Raw genomic sequence first — 19,336 nt, 5'->3', positions numbered from 1 at the left:
CAGTTCAAAGAAGAGTGAGGGAATAATTGGTTAAGTCCACAATATGCACAAGATAACCCTCTGGCATTAGAGACCGATACACTGATCTCTGCGGTTTGAAATATTTGGTCAGCTCAGAAATAAGAGAATCTTAACCGACGAATGGGTTGATTAAAAATTAGAGCGTGTTGGTAACCGATGCCAAATAGCTCTTAATGGCAGAAACCAAGCATGTTTCATCCAAAAGAAGAGTTTAATATTAGTCATAGACAAAAACTTTTAGGTTATAATCAACAATATTCTTTTACATTTTCTTTAAATCGGTGATATTATGAAATAGGTCCTAATTATATTCAGTTTAGTTTGCTTCTTTACACCCAGATTCAATATTCGCTGTACATGTTCTATTAATGTATTCATGTGATATATTTCCGATAGCGTTTGATTCGCACACTATTTATTTCGGGAAAACAAAACATTTCAATTCTTAACTCACATGGAAACAGGCAATCAATATATATATATATATATATATATATATATATATATATATATATATATATATATATATATATATATATATAAACTGACATTTGGAAACATCTACACATGCTTTCCTAGAAATGGACGAGAAAATTCATATACATTACGAATACACTTTATATCTCCAGGGAGATAGCCGTTATCCGTAGGTGGCATCCGTGTTGATCAGTGGTAGTGCATACTTCTGTATGCATGTGTATGTGAAGGCACAGAGACACTGGTGAATATTTGTCCCTATCTTCCATTTGTTCTCCTTTATTTATTCTTCAATACTTTCACCATTAAGCTGATATGTTAGTTTGTCTTTGATGTCAACGAATTTTATCTGTAAGCTTTCTCGCTTAAACATGGAAGCAAGACTTTTCATTGTTTTCTCCCTGAAAACCATCAGTAGCCATTTCAAATGGGTTTAACACTTCTGGGAATTCTTTCATCACCTCGAGGACATATGTGGTCAGAGATGCTGGAAACTTAATGCTTAATATAAATCTACGTTTAAAATAGAGTTCAGCAATTTTGATGAGCTGATTCATTTCGTTTCATTTCTTATAGGTATATTGACCCATCCTTGCGATGATTCACTGGCAACAATATACTCATGAACAAAGCTGACAAGCCAGGAAGCCTTGCCTACAATGCCTGTGAACGGTGGTCCATGTCATTGAAAGTCATCTTTCACTACAAGTTGTAATGTAATTGCAACGCGGGGGGTATGTTCCACATCCAATATGATACTTTCAAGTGCTGTACAGTCATCATGATCACTTTAATTCTCTGAATCATCTAGGTATTCACGACCAGCAACAGGGAATGTCATATGTTTTTAGCATGTCAGCAGCTAGATCAGTTATGACTGTAAGATTCTTATTTTCCAGATTATAGCTACTTATATCCTTATAACTTGCCAGAATGTTTTCAGCTGTGTGATGCCCAGTAAATATATTGCAAGCTAACAAAACACTTTGAAGCTTGAAGCTGTCAGTGACGTAGCCAGTCGGTTATATATAAGAAGACATGATTCGATTAGTCTCTATATCCACTGCCAGATACATCTCTGGTACATTCTGCAGGTGCTGTGTTTCTGGCCTAAATGCAATTATTCTTCTCATGCGGAATCTTCATAAAGAAAGGTTTCTATGCTGGCAGTGTATAAGAAATATGGGATGTTTTCAGTAATTCACGCAATACATCATTTTCTAGTAGAAGACCGGGGAAGCAACCCACTTGTCATAATATTAGTCACTAAGTTTGTCATGTTTGTCTGTCTTGGATCATCAGTACGCCATGGTCTTCCAGTCTGACTGATATAAGATGTCACACTTAACTGTGTCTGATCTGTAAACACTGTATATATGGATATGGCTGTAGGCAATATTGGAATAACAATATGATTTCTTTGCAATAAATAGGCATGGGTCATTTCTAACAGATTACTAAATATATATACAGGATTCTAGCATTAGCACTGGATGTTTTAATTTGATACCTGATTAGGATGATGACTACTGCTTAAGATTTTGCTTCCTTCATTTGAAATCATTGAGAACATCAGTTAAGAAAAATCGGCAACGTTTTTTTACATTACTTTACGTTCACTGCTGAAAGCACATTTCTGATTAAATAAATACATACCTCTATATATGTGTGAAATTCAATGATGATTGTAGGTGTCGCAGAATTGCAACCGAGTGGGTTTTTGGACTAAATGAACAAGACAAACACAATGTGGGAAAGATGGAAATTTATGAATGAATTAATAATGATAAATATATGATGTAAAAATACAATGATTCTCTCACACTCTCAACATACGATTTACTCAAAACACTCTACACAACATTCACACATCGAAAATAAACAAACCAAATATTAAATAAAAAATGAAGTGCAGATCCAAGAACCCTCATGGACTGCACATACCCCTCAAACAGTATTTTATTCAACAAGAGATTCACATAATCTCAAACAAAAAATTATATTAAGATTCAAAAATAATCTTAACACAAGATTCAAAATAATCTTGACACGACTTAAGATTCAAAATAATCTAGACACAACTTAAGAATTAAAATAATCTTGACACAACTTAAGATTCACAATAATCTTGACACAACTAAGATTCACAATAATCTTATTACAACAGACAGCATTGTTCTGGAAGCTCCAGATGACTCCAAGAAACTTTAGACGGCTTCGTACAGCTTCGGACCGCTCTAGTCATATCCACAATCACATTTCATAGACAATCACGGCTACAAACACGGTCAGCTACCATAACAGTCAGCTACCATAACAGTCAGCTATTATAACAGTCAGCTACTAACACAGTCAGCTACGAACACATCAGCTACGAACACAGTCAGGATCATCTTCAAACACAGTCAGAATCATCTTCAAACACAGTCAGAATCAGCTACAATAAAACCAAATTGGATATAATAGTTTCTCTATAATCTCTAGATATATGATAATACTTTAAATCTGCGTTGTAATAAACACTTTATTACGCGATAACACATTACAAACCGACTAAGCTTCACCTATCAAATAAAAAGAATGTAAATTTAACACTTACCCCTATGGCTGGAGAATAAAGGAGAGTGTATACTCCTGGACGTGATCCAAAAAACAACCAGTGTGGTTTTTAGAGATTCGTCTTACTTAAATCCATAGGAGAGTGAGTACAAGTAGGAGTAGAATAACCGTGCATATCATGTTAGTCATGATACCTGTCACAAGTAATATGTGGCTAGGTACATGTTAATACAGTCGCTTACCTGGAAAAACACATTCACCCTAGATAACGTTGTACGCATGTACAACGAGAAATAGTCTAATTGTTTTTAAGCCAAAACCAAGTTATTTCTTTGCCTAATTCTGTGACAATACCTCCCCCCTCAGAAAAGAAAAATGCACAAATTTTTTTAAAAAATCCTCACAGAATAAAAGAAAAATAACTACTATCGATATGTTACACTATTTACACCGGTAATACCGCAATCTGAATTTTCTATAAAAAAAAAAAGTTATCCAAATTTCCAATCATGCCCTACTCAAGTAGTCTGCCCCTATATTTCAACCACTCTTATTGCCTCTACAGGGAAGCGATATGGTTATAGTGTCAGCGCCCAACGCATCAATCAAGCGTTAGCGACCTTGGCCTTATTTAAATACAATAAGGGTTGGTGATCAGTCTCGAGAACGAAATCTCTCCCAAAAGATATGCATGATACTTCCCAATTCCCCACACTCCGGCCGAACAGTCTTTCTCAATAACTGAATAGTTTTTCTCCCTGGGTAGCAATTTTCTACTCGAGTAAGCTACAGGTAACCTATTGTTATTTTGCTCTTGCAGTATAACTGCTCCCAACCCAGTTTCAGAGGCATCTGTTCTCAAAAATGAAGGGTTTGCTAACATCTGGCAATTTTAATATAGGTGCACTGATTAGTTTTTCTTTCAGCGTGCAAAAAGCTATATCCTGTGGTGGTCCCCACTCTACTTTGTTGGGTTGCCCCTTCTTTGTCAGATCAGACAGTGGGCTAGCAATGGCTGCAAAGTTTGGTATAAACTTTCTATAAAACCCTACTAGACCTAGAAACGAACGAACTTGCGTTTTGTTGTCCGGTTTAGGTGCGTTCCTAATCGCTTCCACTTGCTTGGGGTGAGATTTCAACTGACCGGAACCACTGACCCTATGACCCAAACAATCTAAATCTGTATAGCCAATACTGCATTTAGTGGGTCTCTCTGTGAGGTTCGCTCTGCGGAGTCTATCGAAGAGTTCCCCGAAGACGGACACGTGCTCACTCCAAGTATTCGTGTACACAAATATGTCGTCTTCAAAGCTATCAACGCTTGCTAAACCCCTTAGCAACTTGCGCATCAAACGACAACAGGTGGCACTGGCACCTACTAACCCGAATGGCATTACCTTGAATTAATATAATCTTTTCTGGGTCGCAAATGCTGTCAATGTACGGGACTCTTGGACAATGGGAACCTGCCAATATGCCTTGGACAGATCTAATTTTGGAAATCCATCGGTTGCCCGACAACTTCGCAAATAGACCCTCCATATCTGGCATTGGTTCTGCATCGAACACAGTGATTTTATTTAACTGTCGAAAGTCGATACAGAATCGGTTCGTCCCATCTTTTTTTCTGACAAGAACTACGGGAGAAGAATATGGCGAGTTGGAGGGTTCAATCACCCCCAGATCTAACATTTTACTCACCTCTTCGTCCACAGCTTATCGTGCGTTGTATGGTACCGGATGACCTTTGATTCTAATGGGGTCAGATGTATTCAGTTTAATTTTGAGGTCTACTAAGGTTGTACAACCTGGTCTCTCGGTGAATACATCAGAGTATTTAACCAAAAGCGCATTAATTTGTTGACGCTGGTCTTTGGTCAACTCTGCACTCACATCGACTTGATCTACCTCTTCCCTTGCAACACCCAAGGGACACTCAAGGGAAACCTCGTGTTCTGATTCTCCCAAGTCGTCGTCGATGACTGCCGTACAAACGACATTCAAGACCCCTTTTTCTACATTGTCGCTCTGTCTCTTGATGTACAACTTAAGCATGTTGGCATGGAATGTCTTTAAATTACCGTCTATGTCAATTTTGTAGTCCATGTCATTCTTTGCCTCCTTAACTTCGTAGGGACCTTTCCACTGGACTAGTAATTTATTTGTGCTAGTAGGAAGAAGCAATAAAACCTGATCTCCTACAGGAAATTTCCTATTTCGCGCTCTGCGGTTATAATACTTGGTATACCTACGTCCCGATTTCATTAATTCGTCGCGTGCCATCTGGCATGTACTTTCCAGTTTCTCTCACAGATCTAACACGCACTGGTATGTAGTTTTTATTTCCTCGCTCGCGACGTCACCTGTCCACAGTTCGCGTAGTATCCGCATCGGGCCTCGAACTGTTCTTCCGTACAGCAATTCGAAGAGTGAAAACCCTAAACTTTCTTGCGGTACTTCACGGTACGCGAACAGAACCGCATTCAAATACCGGTCCTAGTCTTGCGGACGTTCCGCGCACATCTTTCGTAGCATACTTTTTAGGGTTCCATTAAATTTCTCTACCAGTCCATTGCACATCGGATGGCATGGGGTAGTGTTTAGCTGTTTGATTGATATCAGTCTACTTATTTCACCCATGAGGTCGGAGGTGAATTGGGCACCACAATCCGTAAGGATTTCTTCTGGCACCCCAACCGTACTGAAGATGTCAACCAATGCTTCAGCCACCCGTTCTGTTTCAATAGTTGGTAACGCTACAGCTTCGGGATATCTGGTTGCGTAATCCACAAGAGTAAGAATATACCGGTTCTTCCTTTCGGTAACTGGTTGTATTGGGCCTACAATATCCACCGCCACTCTTTTAAACGGTGTATTTATTAATGGCATCTGTCCCAAGAGCACCCTTGTAACCCTTCCCTTACATACGGTTTTCTGGCATACGTCACAAGACGTACAGAACCGTGTGACATCGCCATTAACACCAGGCCAGTAGAATTCAGCGACTACTCTACTGGTGGTCTTCGCCTTACCTAGGTGTCCTGTCATGCTAGACTCATGGGCCACCCTAAGTACTTGAGATATGTATCTCTGGGGTACGACCACTTGCCAATACCTCTTACCCTCCGGAGTGATAAACTCCCTATGAATTAGCCCGTTCCTACGAACGAATCTCGAGCTGCCCCCACCCTTGGTGTGTCTAATTGCGCCGGACGCGATTTTCTCAATGACAGTCTTGATGGATTCGTCACGTTCTTGTTCTAGTTTGAATTCATCACGCGAAATTCCGGAGATCGATTCAGGGACTATTAATTTCTGAAACGCGTTTTTCTCTAGCCTGGTTTGCGCTTGCGTTTCGACTGCCTGAGCCAAAGGTATCCTGAAATCTTCCATGGTTGGAAGACGGGAACCTTCAACATTACCGATCGTCAGATCGTAAATAGGGTTTTCCATACAAATGGCATCTAAAGTTCCGGTTAAGAAAGGTGTTTCTACCGTGATCCTTGCTACGGGAATGCGACCGATCGATTGATCGAGTAGCATGCATGAGGACTCCCACCAGAGCATTTGGTTATCCTGCACGAGACTACGTTTGATCACTACAGCCGTGGAACCTGTGTCACGTAATGCTACGATTTCTCGACCGTTCACGAAACCTCTCGCGGTTGGTACTCGCGCTTCGGGAAAAAGACACGTGCCAAGTGTATGAATACCTGGTTCTACCTGTACCATATTACCAGATATACTTTTTCTCTGTATAGCCACGACCACCTTATGCACAAGTCCCTTTCTTTTAGGACATTTTACTTGAATATGACCCCATTCCTTACACAAGAAACATTGTATGCCTTGACGACCTGTGTCCCTAAATGACCTACTTGCCTCAGCTGATTTCACAAGCTCTCTAGGCATCAGTCTCGTAGACTGGTTTCCAGACTTAAAATCTTTTGAAACCACGTTCTGGGTTCCCCCATGAGCCTCGGCATAGAAATCGGCTTGTTTAGCCATATCCTGAACGTTTGAATAGACTTTCTCTTTCAGAAACTGACCTAGTTCCCGCCCCACTGTGTTCAACAGTTGATCTCTGAGCAATAAATCAGTCAACCCTTCAAACGTTTTCACCGCTTTGCCGCATTCAATCCACCGCTGAAAATAGTTCGCTATTCTAACGATGAACTGATCAAAGGTTTCTCCCTTCTTGGGCTTGCTACACCTGAACATTTTACGAAAACCCTGTTCAGTCAGCTCGTATCTTTTTAGAAATGCTTCCTTCAGAACGTCGTATTTGAACACATCGTCTCTAGGAAGTCGCGAGTACACATCCAGCGCTTTACCTTTTAATACAGCACGAGATTCAGTGCCCAGTCATTTCGACTCCACTTCTGGTTCTCGGCATACCGCTCAAACCGATGAAAATAACTATCCATGTTATCTTTCTCATCGTCAAAAGGGGGTAGTTTGGGACCCTTTAATTTACTAGAGGCAGAATCGTGTTCTCCTTCTCTAGCTGTTGCTAACTCTACCTTACGTTCATGATCTCGTTGCCTTAATCTTTCTTCTACCTCCATAGCGCTGCGGCGGTTCGAGTCTAAGATTCAGCCAATGTGGGCACGTGAGAAAGCTTGTCACTAGCTTCTCGTGCGTCGGTGGTTCTTTCCGGGATTTTCCGGGTTCTTCCTCCACCATTAATACTGGCCGCCATGTATAGCCTATCGTGCTGAAAAATGGCGTTAAACCCCACAACAACAACAACAATAACCTCCATAGCGTCTAACCTTGCTTGTTTTTCTAACTATCTTCTCCCTCTCAGCTCCCCTTTCCCATTCTATCCTTTCCTTTTCGGCCTGTTTTTCTAGTTCTATCTTTTCCCTCTCTAATTCTGCCCGCCTTTCCTCTGTTTCCCTCTGCCGGGCTTGTTCTTCCTTTTCTAATTCCCTCGCCCTAACCCTTTCATCCCTCTCCCTGGCTTGTTCTTCCTTAATAAATTCCCTTAAACTTTCTCCCTCATACCCAAGTTCTTTGCCTAAGACGACCAAGTCCTTAAGGGATGACATGATTAATAGTAAGAAAACAAATTTAATTTTACAAAAGAAACTATTCCTAATGAAAGCAACCCAAAACAAAATGAATATATATTTATACTAGACCCACAGACCTAGAACTACTAAACAAAATGAACACCTACTTGATTATCTTCTCAAGAAGATCACACGTGAACATAAACAATAAGAGTTTACTTTCACACACATTGTGATGACGATTCACTTAATCCAAAGATCCCACTTCTGACACTATTGTCGCAGAATTGCAACCGAGTGGGTTTTTTGACTAAATGAACAAGACAAACACAATGTGGGAAAGATGGAAATTTATGAATGAATTAATAATGATAAATATATGATGTAAAAATACAATGATTCTCTCACGATCTCAATATACGATTTACTCAAAACACTCTACACAACATTCACACATCGAAAATAAACAAACCAAATATTAAATAAAAAATTAAGTGCAGATCCAAGAACCCTCATGGACTGCATATACCCCTCAAACAGTATTTTATTCAACAAGAGATTCACATAATCTCGAACAAAAAATAATATTAAGATTCAAAAAATAATCTTAACACAAATTCAAAATAATCTTGATACAACTTAAGATTCAAAATAATCTTGACACAACTAAGATTCAAAATAATCTTGACACAACTAAGATTCAAAATAATCTTGACACAACTAAGATTCACAATAATCTTGACACAACTAAGATTCACAATATAATCTTGACACAACTAAGATTCACAATAATCTTATCACAACAGACAGCGTTGTTCTGGAAGCTCCAGATGACTCCAAGAAACTTTAGACGGCTTCGTACAGCTTCGGACCGCTCTAGTCATATTCACAATCACATTTCATAGACAATCACGGCTACAAACACGGCCAGCTACCATAACAGTCAGCTATTATAACAGTCAGCTACTAACACAGTCAGCTACGAACACAGTCAGGATCATCTTCAAACACAGTCAGAATCATCTTCAAACACAGTCAGAATCAGCTACAATAAAACCAAATTGGACATAATAGTTTCTGTATAATCTCTAGATATATGATAATACTTTAAATCTGCGTTGTAATAAACACTTTATTACGCGATAACACATTACAAACCGAATAAGCTTCGCCTATCAAATAAAAAGAATGTAAATTTAAGACTTACCCCTATGGCTGGAGAACAAAGGAGAGTGTATACTCCTTGACGTCATCAAAAAACGACCAGTGTGGTTTTTAGAGATTCGTCTTACTTAAATCCATAGGAGAGTGAGTACAAGTCGGGGTAGAATACCCGTGCATATCATGTTAGTCATGATACCTGTTACAAGTAATATGTGACCAGGTACATGTTAATACAGTCGCTTACCTGGAAAAACACATTCACCCTAGATAACGTTGTACGCATGTACAACGAGAAATAGTCTAATTGTTTTTAAGCCAAAACCAAGTTATTTCTTTGCCTAATTCTGTGACAGTAGGACCCTCAACAAGCCTGTTACAATACTATGACTGACTGGTCAATAGTCATGACATAAACTAGACTTGCATAAACCTACTACTGTATACCTTGACTCTCAATCAGCCTTATCACATGTTCACATCACAGCTGAATACACTATGTGTATCCTATATGGATATTCTAAGAAACCTGTCATAACCAGTCATAATCCTGTTACGGCATGCTGGACATACATTTTGGTACCTTGTATGCACCAAACCGAAAAACAATCTCTGCAGAACCCATATATAAAATCATTTATATTCATTTATATACTTTTATTATCTATTGACTTAGCCTTGTTGCTTTTATGTAGTAATGCTTATATTTGTCGCCTAATAACATATCAGATTAAGACAAATATATATATATATATATATATATATATATATATATATATATATATATATATATATATATATATATATATATAGTGTATATATTCCCAATAATAGCCTGTTAACAGTAACGAATGAAGAATGTCACAATGTCACAACCCGTTAATAATATTCGAAAGCCAAGGGCAGTCTGTTAATGATAGAGAAAGTCAAAAGTCAAGTGGAGAGTGTCAATAACAGTGAATGTCTCAAGCCATGAAACAGCTGTTAATAATAGAAAGTCACAAATTAAAGGAGCATGTCAATGATAGAGAATCACACAAGCCAAGAAGAGTGTAGCAACTGCAGAATGTCGCATGCCAAGAGGAATCGTATTATTAGCTGTCACATTCAGATAAAAATAGCAAGAGGAGCACTCAGTCAACTATCTTTTCATAGTACTCATAAACACTGACAGACATGTACTTGACATAAGAATGGAATAGTATTTTTATTTTCGTATGAAACACGTGCAGCAAGAATAAATATTTAAGATACATATGACAAACCATTACAGGGAATATTGGAAAATGTTTTATGTCCCTGCCATTAGAGACACAGGAGAAACAGTTGAGGGACACAAGACAAAACGTTAAGGAAAACCAGAAATCCTGCACATACATCTGGCAGTTAATTCTTAGCAATCGGAAGCACTGTAAACATAATGTGATGTTCTGATCAAAATAATCCTTGGTATTTTCACCGAATTTTATTACCTTTCTGCATCTTTTGGATCATTTACGGTACCATCAAAATCAATAAAAGACCATACTGTTTGTTGAAAGAAAGTAATTCGACTGGCCTGTTTGGTAGTTAGAAAAGCATGCCCAGTACACTGGAATGAGGGTCATCTCTAATGTTTCACCTACGTTAATGCAGGCAAGGCAAATATAACTGCATTCAGTAGGCCTCTTTGAAAGTACATGTAAATATTCATAGTGCAGTGCTACAGCTTTATGATAGCCCGACACCGGAGCCCATCTAATTTATTACCAGGCCTTTCCTGTATTCTAAGTGAGGTGCCCATGTTTCATGTTCAAATAAAAACTTAATTTGCATGAGAAAACCTCAGTAGTGCTGAGGAAATAAGGAAATTTATTTTCAAGATGTTGAAAGACTAGTAAATTATTAATATTTATCCCCATGTATGCCCATTACCCTTATCAAGTCAGATTCGGCCAATGTGGGTATGTGAGGTAGCTTGCCAGTAGTTTCTCGTGGGTCAGTGGTTCCATCCGGGATTTCCCGGGTTCTTCCTCCACTATTAATGCTGGCCGCTACGTATATCATATCGTGTGCTGAAAACTGGTGCTAAACCTTACAAATACAACAACAAAAACAACCCTTACGAAGATTGCCTGCTTATCATTATTCTATCAACACCTGTAAGCTTTACATATAAAGGGGTGCATGTGGCCTATGAATGGGGAACGGATTGCCTTGATTACTCAAATAAGTGCTCACAGGGATTGAGGTTTTGATTCTGGATATTTATGTGCAGTACATAAAGCAGCCCCAACTAGTCTTGTGGGTACCAGAACTGACTGAGCTACAACTGCAACTGGTGCAATGATGCATATCCCAGATAATGGATTTAGGCTAGTGTGTATATATGACAAGCTGTTAATTGATTACTGTATTGTTGCAATCTGGAGACTTGAAGTCAAATGCAGTATTTGTATGTATTTTGAGGCATCAAAAGTCATAAAAGGGATCAAATGCATTCATGTTGGCTTTTGAGTCTTTGATTAAAAATCAGCTATCCTTTGAGGGACATGGAAAAAAAAAGACCAACCAAAAATGGATTGGGCAAAAGCACTTGAGTAAGTATTATATGGTCTTGTTCAATTGCTATTGCATTGTTCAGAATGTTTCAAGTTAAAGTTTAATGAATAATAATTGAACCATGCCTTGCTCACGCTTAGAGTAGTGTAATGCGTCACTGGCTAAGCATATTAAATGGCACAAATGAACAACATCAGAAGTGTAAACAGAAACTGTCACATGCTAATGAACGTACACACCGTTGATCCACTGATTAAGAAGGGCACTGACAATGCAATTAAACAGTGGCTGGACCTGGAGGAAATCGTTGCTCTACATGAAATGTTTTGCGCTCCAAACAAACATTAAGTAAATTTAACATGATATTACTTTATCTTTTCGTACCTCAAGCAAAGGAATTTCAACATTGTGCAACAAAAAAATATTAAAAGAGGCTCAACTTGGGCACATGGTAATTGGAGTCAGAGTTGTGGAATTTGAGTTTGGTCTAGTGAGTTATATAAAGTCACCAACCCTGGACCTGTCTTTAACGTTTTTTCTTTGAGCACTGTTAAAAATAAAGTATTTATGTAGAATATATATGTCGACCGAAGCATAACCAATTGAACCAATTCTTTATACCAAGTTAGAATCGAAATTTTAACATTGAAGAAATTATGTAGCAGAATGTGGTCTTCACATCTACAGGTGGTTGGGTTTGGGACAGAAATAAGGACACACTCATGGTTTTATGATATTGGTTTAATTGACATCACATCAATTGACATTAGGTTAAGTTGACATTAACTTACATTAAATTAGACTGTCACGTTATCTCATACCAGCTGTTACATGTTTAGGCTCGAATAAACAGTAACACAAGAAAGAGTGAAAACAACAAACTTCAGGTCAACACATGGTGTTTACTAAAACGAACAGTCAAGGTCAAACTATTTTCTGGAAAAAGTATTATCTCAAGTGAATAAATTTACATTACAATAGCATGTAATTAAAAACAAAAATTTTAAAAAGTGAAAACTGACAAACAATTAAATTGAAACAAATATATATTAAATCAGATTTAATTAAATCAAATATACATAACACAGTTCGTAAGTTGTGTATAACCTAAGGTATTAGTACAAGCCACGGTTGATGTCTAAACTTTGCCGCAGGCTAGAGTTAATCTCTTACGCAAGGTTACTGTGACCAGAGAGAAGATCTGGGATCTTGAATCGGCACAGGCATTAGATAGTGCAACTTCCCACCTAGGTGTTACAGCTTTGTGTTTGATCAGAGGAAACGCAAAGAAACAGGGCATGTTCTAAATCTGTCCCCACAAGGGCAGACAGCGAGGACAATTTTCGGCTAAGCTCATTTAGAGCGTGTCAAAACAACATCCAATCAGAATGGAAATAGAGGGTGTGATAACAATTTTGATCTGAATTATAACTTCTAACTAGCATGCAGAAATTTAGTTTCGCCTAGGAAGATTGCTGATCAATAGGGTTACTCTGAGAAGCCCACTCATGATTTGGCAGTAAAACATAGGATATTCCAATGAAAGACAAAACTTCAGAAAGGAAGCTTTCTGGGGATCAAAACATCTGGTTCAGTGAGTCCCGAGTCTATAAGATGGGAGACAGAAGTAAGACTAGCAGAGCAGTCAGAGTCAACAACTCTAGTCAGTATAGAGTTAAGGAGAAGAAGGAAAAGGAGTCGAGGATTTGGGAGTGGAGAAGGAGGAGTATAGACAAGTCGAGGAGGAGAAGGAATAAGGAGAAAGTCGGGAGGAAGAGGAGAAGGGATTGGAACAATAAGAGAGAAGAATACACAGACAAGTAGAATACAAGGACAGGTGGAAAGCTATCTCACACTACAAATCAAATAAAACAATAGGCTATCACAGGCTTGTGAGGAAGGAGAGTACTTGGGAAATTTGACTACTGAATTGTCAATAAATTGTTATTCGATGAATTTCACTTTTTTGTATATTCAATCATTTAACCATCTATATTGCTGAATGGGGGCTCAGAGCTTTACATCTCTCACTAATTTAACTTCCAGACAAAATCGAGCCTGGGTGGGACTTCTTTAATAATCTAAATAAAAATATTGGAAGAACCCCACACCTAACACAATGACGGCTAACAAACCAACATGCCACATAGACAAAGAATAGGGAATAAACACCTTAATTATTTGAATACTTACAACATTCCATCCTGTAATGAAATTTTCTAATGTCATTTAGAAGGAAAAAAGAACATGCAAAGGAGAGACAGATAACAAAGGACAAGGTAAAATACTAGGAGAGCTAAAACAAAACACATAAATTACAAAGAATATAGTAAATTCTGTTTAAATATAGAAAATGTGAATCTGACATAGAAATATCATTACAACTGTGCTTCATGATAGGCTGGTACCAAAACAACATCAAATATTCAATCCTTATTATTAAACATGCATATATATATATATATATATATATATATATATATATATATATATATATATATCAATCAAACATTTGTTATTTCCTAATTTAAGAAATAATATTCAGCTGCTAAACTTACCAACCTGTGACTGTTCATTAATCAAGCAATGTGACAAACTACTTTATAGTTAATTGTCATTAATGAGATTGGGATATTTATATTGTTGGCAGCTACATTCCTGTTATCCATTACTTTCTATCAATGAAGTTATATACAACAACGAACACAAAATGTGTGTATGTGTGTGTGTGTGATTTGGATCTTTAACATAGTTTTAACATTTGTTTTCAGTCATAACACTACAATGGCAGTTTATATATCTAGCACTAGGGCATCGTACCGCATACATGTAGCATGATGTCCCACCCAGTCACATTATCCTGACACCAGGCCGACCAGTCCTAAAGCTAACCTCTGAATGATGAGTGCCAAACAAGACAGCTGCTAGTACTATTTTTATAAGTCTTTGACTGATGGGGTTAGGCCCCGCAATCTCCCGCATCCAAAGCAGATGCTCTAAACACTTAGCCTTAGGCCACCATAGTGTCAACATAAAATGAACAAAAGGGCATCCAAATGAGTAAATTCTACTAAAGAGTCTGACCAATATGCAAACAAGAAAATGAAGAGGCAAACAGTATCCTTTTCTTATTATGCCAGTATTTAATTATTTATCTCATTCCTGTATTTTGAATACATATATACACATTACTTTATTCAGGGCTTTGCGTCCACCTCAGTTGCAGTTCAGAGGTTTAAACCCTGACAAGTCATACCAAAGACATAAAAGTGGCACTAGTAGCTGGCTTGCTTGACTGGTCCATCTGGCGTCAGGATAATGTGACTCTGTGGGACATGATGCCACATAACAGCTGTATAATGCCCCAGTGATATACAACACTGTAAACTGTCAAACTAGAGGAATCATCGCAATATGACTGCAAAATTATTACAGCTATGTTAAAATCCAAATCACACACACATTATTCAGAAGAATAAATTATTGTAATGAACTTCAATGTCTTTAATTCTGAAATTGCAATCAACTTCAAAACAATATAAATTATTAAACCTTTACCTCATACAGCATAGTTACAAAGTGCTGCGTGCTATAAATAGAACACATATTACCTATTTGACTCCATATGGTTGGGGCCCAGAGTGGCCGAGTGGTCTAAAGCGCTCTTAGTTACGGATCACTGCCATCTAACCTCTGTCTGTGCTGGTTCGAGTCTCGGATTCAGCCAATGTGGGTATGTGAGAAAGCTTGCCAGTAGCTTCTCGTGGGTCGGTGGTTCTTTCCAGGGTTTTCTCGGGTTCTTCCTCCATCATTAATACTGGCCGCCATGTATAGCCTATCGTGTGCTGAAAAATGGCATTAAACCTCACAACAACAACAACAACAACAATGACTCCACATGCATAGGCATGCCTGTTAACTGTCAAGCAATGTAGTGTATGTTATGTTTAACAGCAATTTTAACCATTTTACGTTCTTGGTACACATCTATTATGTGGGAAAAGTTTAAGAGTAAACTCCAATTGTTATAGTTGTGTAATTATTTTTCACAGAAGATATTTTTATGTGCTTTAAAATCTTGAGAGAACTTGTTCACCGTCAAGGCAGTGAGACCGCATGACCAACCATAGCTGCCATTTCTCATACTCAAAATTTACAAGTTTTTTTGTCCACGTCTACATCACTAAGTCATCTGAATTTGATAATTTATAAAAACTAATTGCTGCCTACATCAACATCAGAGCCTTTACCTAGGTTGTTGAAGATTTCAAAGTTGTGATTCTAATCGTGAAAACTTTGTAAGTACTGAATGAAATCTGCGACCTCAATTTGGAGAGTGGAGATTATGAACCAGTTACTTTAAATAGCAGATATTGACCAGAGCATAAACAGTGATCACGTGATCTGACGTAATTGTCATTCGCAGAAATGAATGTAGTATTTAATAGGGTGTTTTCCCCAAAGGTGGCGCTATGAAAACTGGATAAAAATGGCTGATGTTTACAGCAGACATCCAAAGGCGCTTCCGTGCAAATAGAGTAGAAACGTCAAAAGGTGCTTCCATGCGAATGGAGCAGAGGTGTGCAAAGGCGCTTGCATGAGGTAAAGGGTTAAGCATTGGAATGTGACTCTGCCTGGCTGCATCTTGATAATAAAATATTAATTCGACATTCAAAGAACAGAGACTTCTATTCAGAATCAGGAATACAAATACTTTGCATGAAGTTTTACACGTTACAATACAAAATTATGTCCTTTGAGTTCTACTCCTAAAAACCAACAAATCAGTTTCTCACAGTTTAATGGATGACTGACCACTTGAAGTTGACCTATTATGTCCTCAGTTTTAGTCTTAATTGTTCAGTACCACAGGTAACATAGGTCGAAACAGGATGCAATGAAACATGCAGTTTGTAAAATATTAAACCTATTATGTAAATTTACTTTGTAAAATATTATGTCTCTTACAATTACATATGTGTTGGTAATTTATTATCTAATGGGCTGAAATAACACTTTCAATCATTCTACATTGAATAAAATGCTGGTTGTTTCAATCTTTTCTTCCTTGCGATCATGAAGTTTCACATGCTTTTTTAGATTTTCACTTCGGTTAAAACATTTGAAACAAACTGGACAAACAAATGGTTTCTCTCCTGTGTGTATTTTCATGTGTTTATGAATAAGGTTATCCTTCCGACTGAAAGCCTTTCCACAAATTTCACATTTGTATGGTTTTTCTCCCGTATGGATTCTCTTGTGGCTTTTTAAATCGCAAATCCTCCTAAAATTGTTTCCACACACACGGCAAGTAAAGGGCTTCACACCTGTATGTATCATCATATGACTCTTTAATAATGACCTACAGGCAAATGCTTTAGTACAAACTTCACACCTGAAAGGAATGTCGTGTGTTTGTCCATGGGCCCTGTGTCCATGTAAAATCAGTTGTTGTGTGGTAGAAAACTGCATCCCACAGTTCTCACACTGGTATTGTTTTTCATGAATGATGATATGAGAACGAAGAAGTGATTCACTTGCGAACATTTTGTCACACTGATCACATTTGTATAATTTCTCTAAGGCATGTTTACGATCTATATGAATTTGTAGGTGATAAGGATCAGTGAATGTTTTCCCACATGTTCCACATTTATATGGTTTTTCATCCGTATGTTTACCTATTATGTGTCTCTTCAGATGGGAATGATTAAAGAACGAATGGCCACACATGTCACACTTGTACTCTTTCACTCCATTATGAATTTTAATATGGCTTGTATACGATCCTGGTGCAAGTCTTTTAGAACAGATTTCGCATTCAACTTTTTCGGCTATGTGTGTTTTCCTGTGTGTGTTTAAATATTTCACACTGTGAAAGACTTTGTTACAAACTTCACATTTGTATGACTCGCTAATGCGGTGTACCTTTTCATGATTATTAAAATCAAGAACTCTCTTTTTACACAGCTTACAAGTAGTGTACGTTCTCTTTACTTTCTTATCCAATAAGTCTGACGATTTTTTACGTTCTTTTCTTTTGGAATTTTCCATTTGGAATGTGTATTTAACAGAAGAGCACACATGTCATTTATTTGAGACGATACATTAATTTGCCTTCTCTGGAAACGGGGAAAACTTCGATGTGTTCCGATTGCAATAAAATAACAAGGAGGAAAGCTACAAGATGTTCCGATTGCACACACACTAAAACACAAAAAAATGTGGGGCTACAACTTTAAAAAACTATTTCTCACTAAATTGTGTGCCAGAACTTGGAATTTCAAACTGCATCGCTTCTTCAAGACATTGCATAGGGTGCAAGTGACAGTTTTTATGCACAAATTTAATGCTGCATTCTCCTGCCTTGCATTTAAAATAATCCTAAATAAAATATATGTGAAATCAGAAAGGTCCATAATTTTGAAGATCTATATTAATACAATGTATACGAATATTATGAACTTGACCAGAATAGTCAATAGCAGTTCAAAGCAATGGAAGTTTATATACCATAACCCCAAATTTATACCTGCACTTTTCACATCTGAAGGTCATTTTTGACACCACATGAAGCTCACAGTGCAAACATGGGCCCTTTTCAAAGCTGATAATTCTGCAAAACAATGCGTAATAAACAGACTGATGCAATTCAAAATAGTTGCCATCCAAGCCATTTTTATGACATTTTACTTTCCTTGAAACCGCATGTCTACTGCTATTAATGGCTAGCTCTTCTTCCTAGCCGACAAATGGTATTTCACTGGCTGCATACTATAAAGAAACTATGGGATGTGTGCATGCCTCACATCAATTTCAAGAAAAACACAACCCCGAAACACCAGGTTCCTTACTATAGTCATATCTTTAATTAGCAAACAATAACATCTGGAAAAGTCACAACATAGCCTTAAGTTAAAAAAACTGACAGGGGCCAGTTTACAAAACTATCCCCTGCCACCATAGTCATTTGTTTCAGCTTAGAATAAGCCATGTGGAATGAGATCACAATTAATAGTTTCCGTTCAGTACCCATGAATGAGTTAGATTTAGGCATTTTTTTCATTTACTTAAAGGTAATTGTTTATCTTTAGAATATGAGCTTGTGGTGTGGTTGTCTGTTTGTGTTTCGGCGAAAGTGTACAGTGAGTAATAAGGTCTTGGTGATGATCTGAAAGTGAAATCTGTGTTCCATTGCACGTTAGTTTGTTTACAGTCCAGCATCTCAAAGAAATGCCAGTGAACCTATGACAAGAACTTTACCATGAAGTCATCATTGAAGGTATTTTAGATTAACATATGACTTGTATTGATCTTCACACAGTGGAAAGTTCAGTACCAAGAAACAAAAGTAGAAAATATATAGTAAAATTAATTGTGTTCTGGATTCTGTTCAGTACAGCATTGATTAAAGTTTATATTGGTATAACATCTTTATTATTAATGATAGACACATGAAATTGTAATATATTATGCATATTGATTTTGAAAATATAAGAATGGAATTGAAAGTAAAAGATTAACTTTTATTTTAAAAGTTTAAATTTAAAAAAATTAAA

The 19,336-nt window shown here is 37.4% G+C and overlaps 1 protein-coding gene across 1 annotated transcript; it reads right to left on the bottom strand.

The window, feature by feature from the left end:
* Nucleotides 1–5,553: 5,553 nt before the first annotated feature.
* LOC149787262 (uncharacterized) lies at nt 5,554–7,278 on the bottom strand. Its single transcript, XM_089976081.1, has one exon. The coding sequence runs from the start codon at nt 7,276–7,278 to the stop codon at nt 5,554–5,556; it is 1,725 nt and encodes a 574-aa protein (XP_089832207.1).
* Nucleotides 7,279–19,336: the final 12,058 nt, after the last annotated feature.

This window comes from Sinohyriopsis cumingii, chromosome 12 (genome assembly GCF_028554795.1).
Source record: "Sinohyriopsis cumingii isolate HCF-2022 chromosome 12, ASM2855479v2, whole genome shotgun sequence".
In the NCBI taxonomy this organism is placed as follows: Eukaryota; Metazoa; Mollusca; class Bivalvia; order Unionida; family Unionidae; genus Sinohyriopsis; species Sinohyriopsis cumingii.
The sequence above is the reverse complement of the archived record's forward strand: the minus strand, read 5'-3'. Positions and strand labels throughout refer to the sequence as shown.

What these genes read in the sequence shown, in the direction of transcription:
- LOC149787262 (XM_089976081.1), bottom strand. Translation starts at nt 7,278, where the DNA reads ATGTTCAGGTGTAGCAAGCCCAAGAAGGGAGAAACCTTTGATCAGTTC.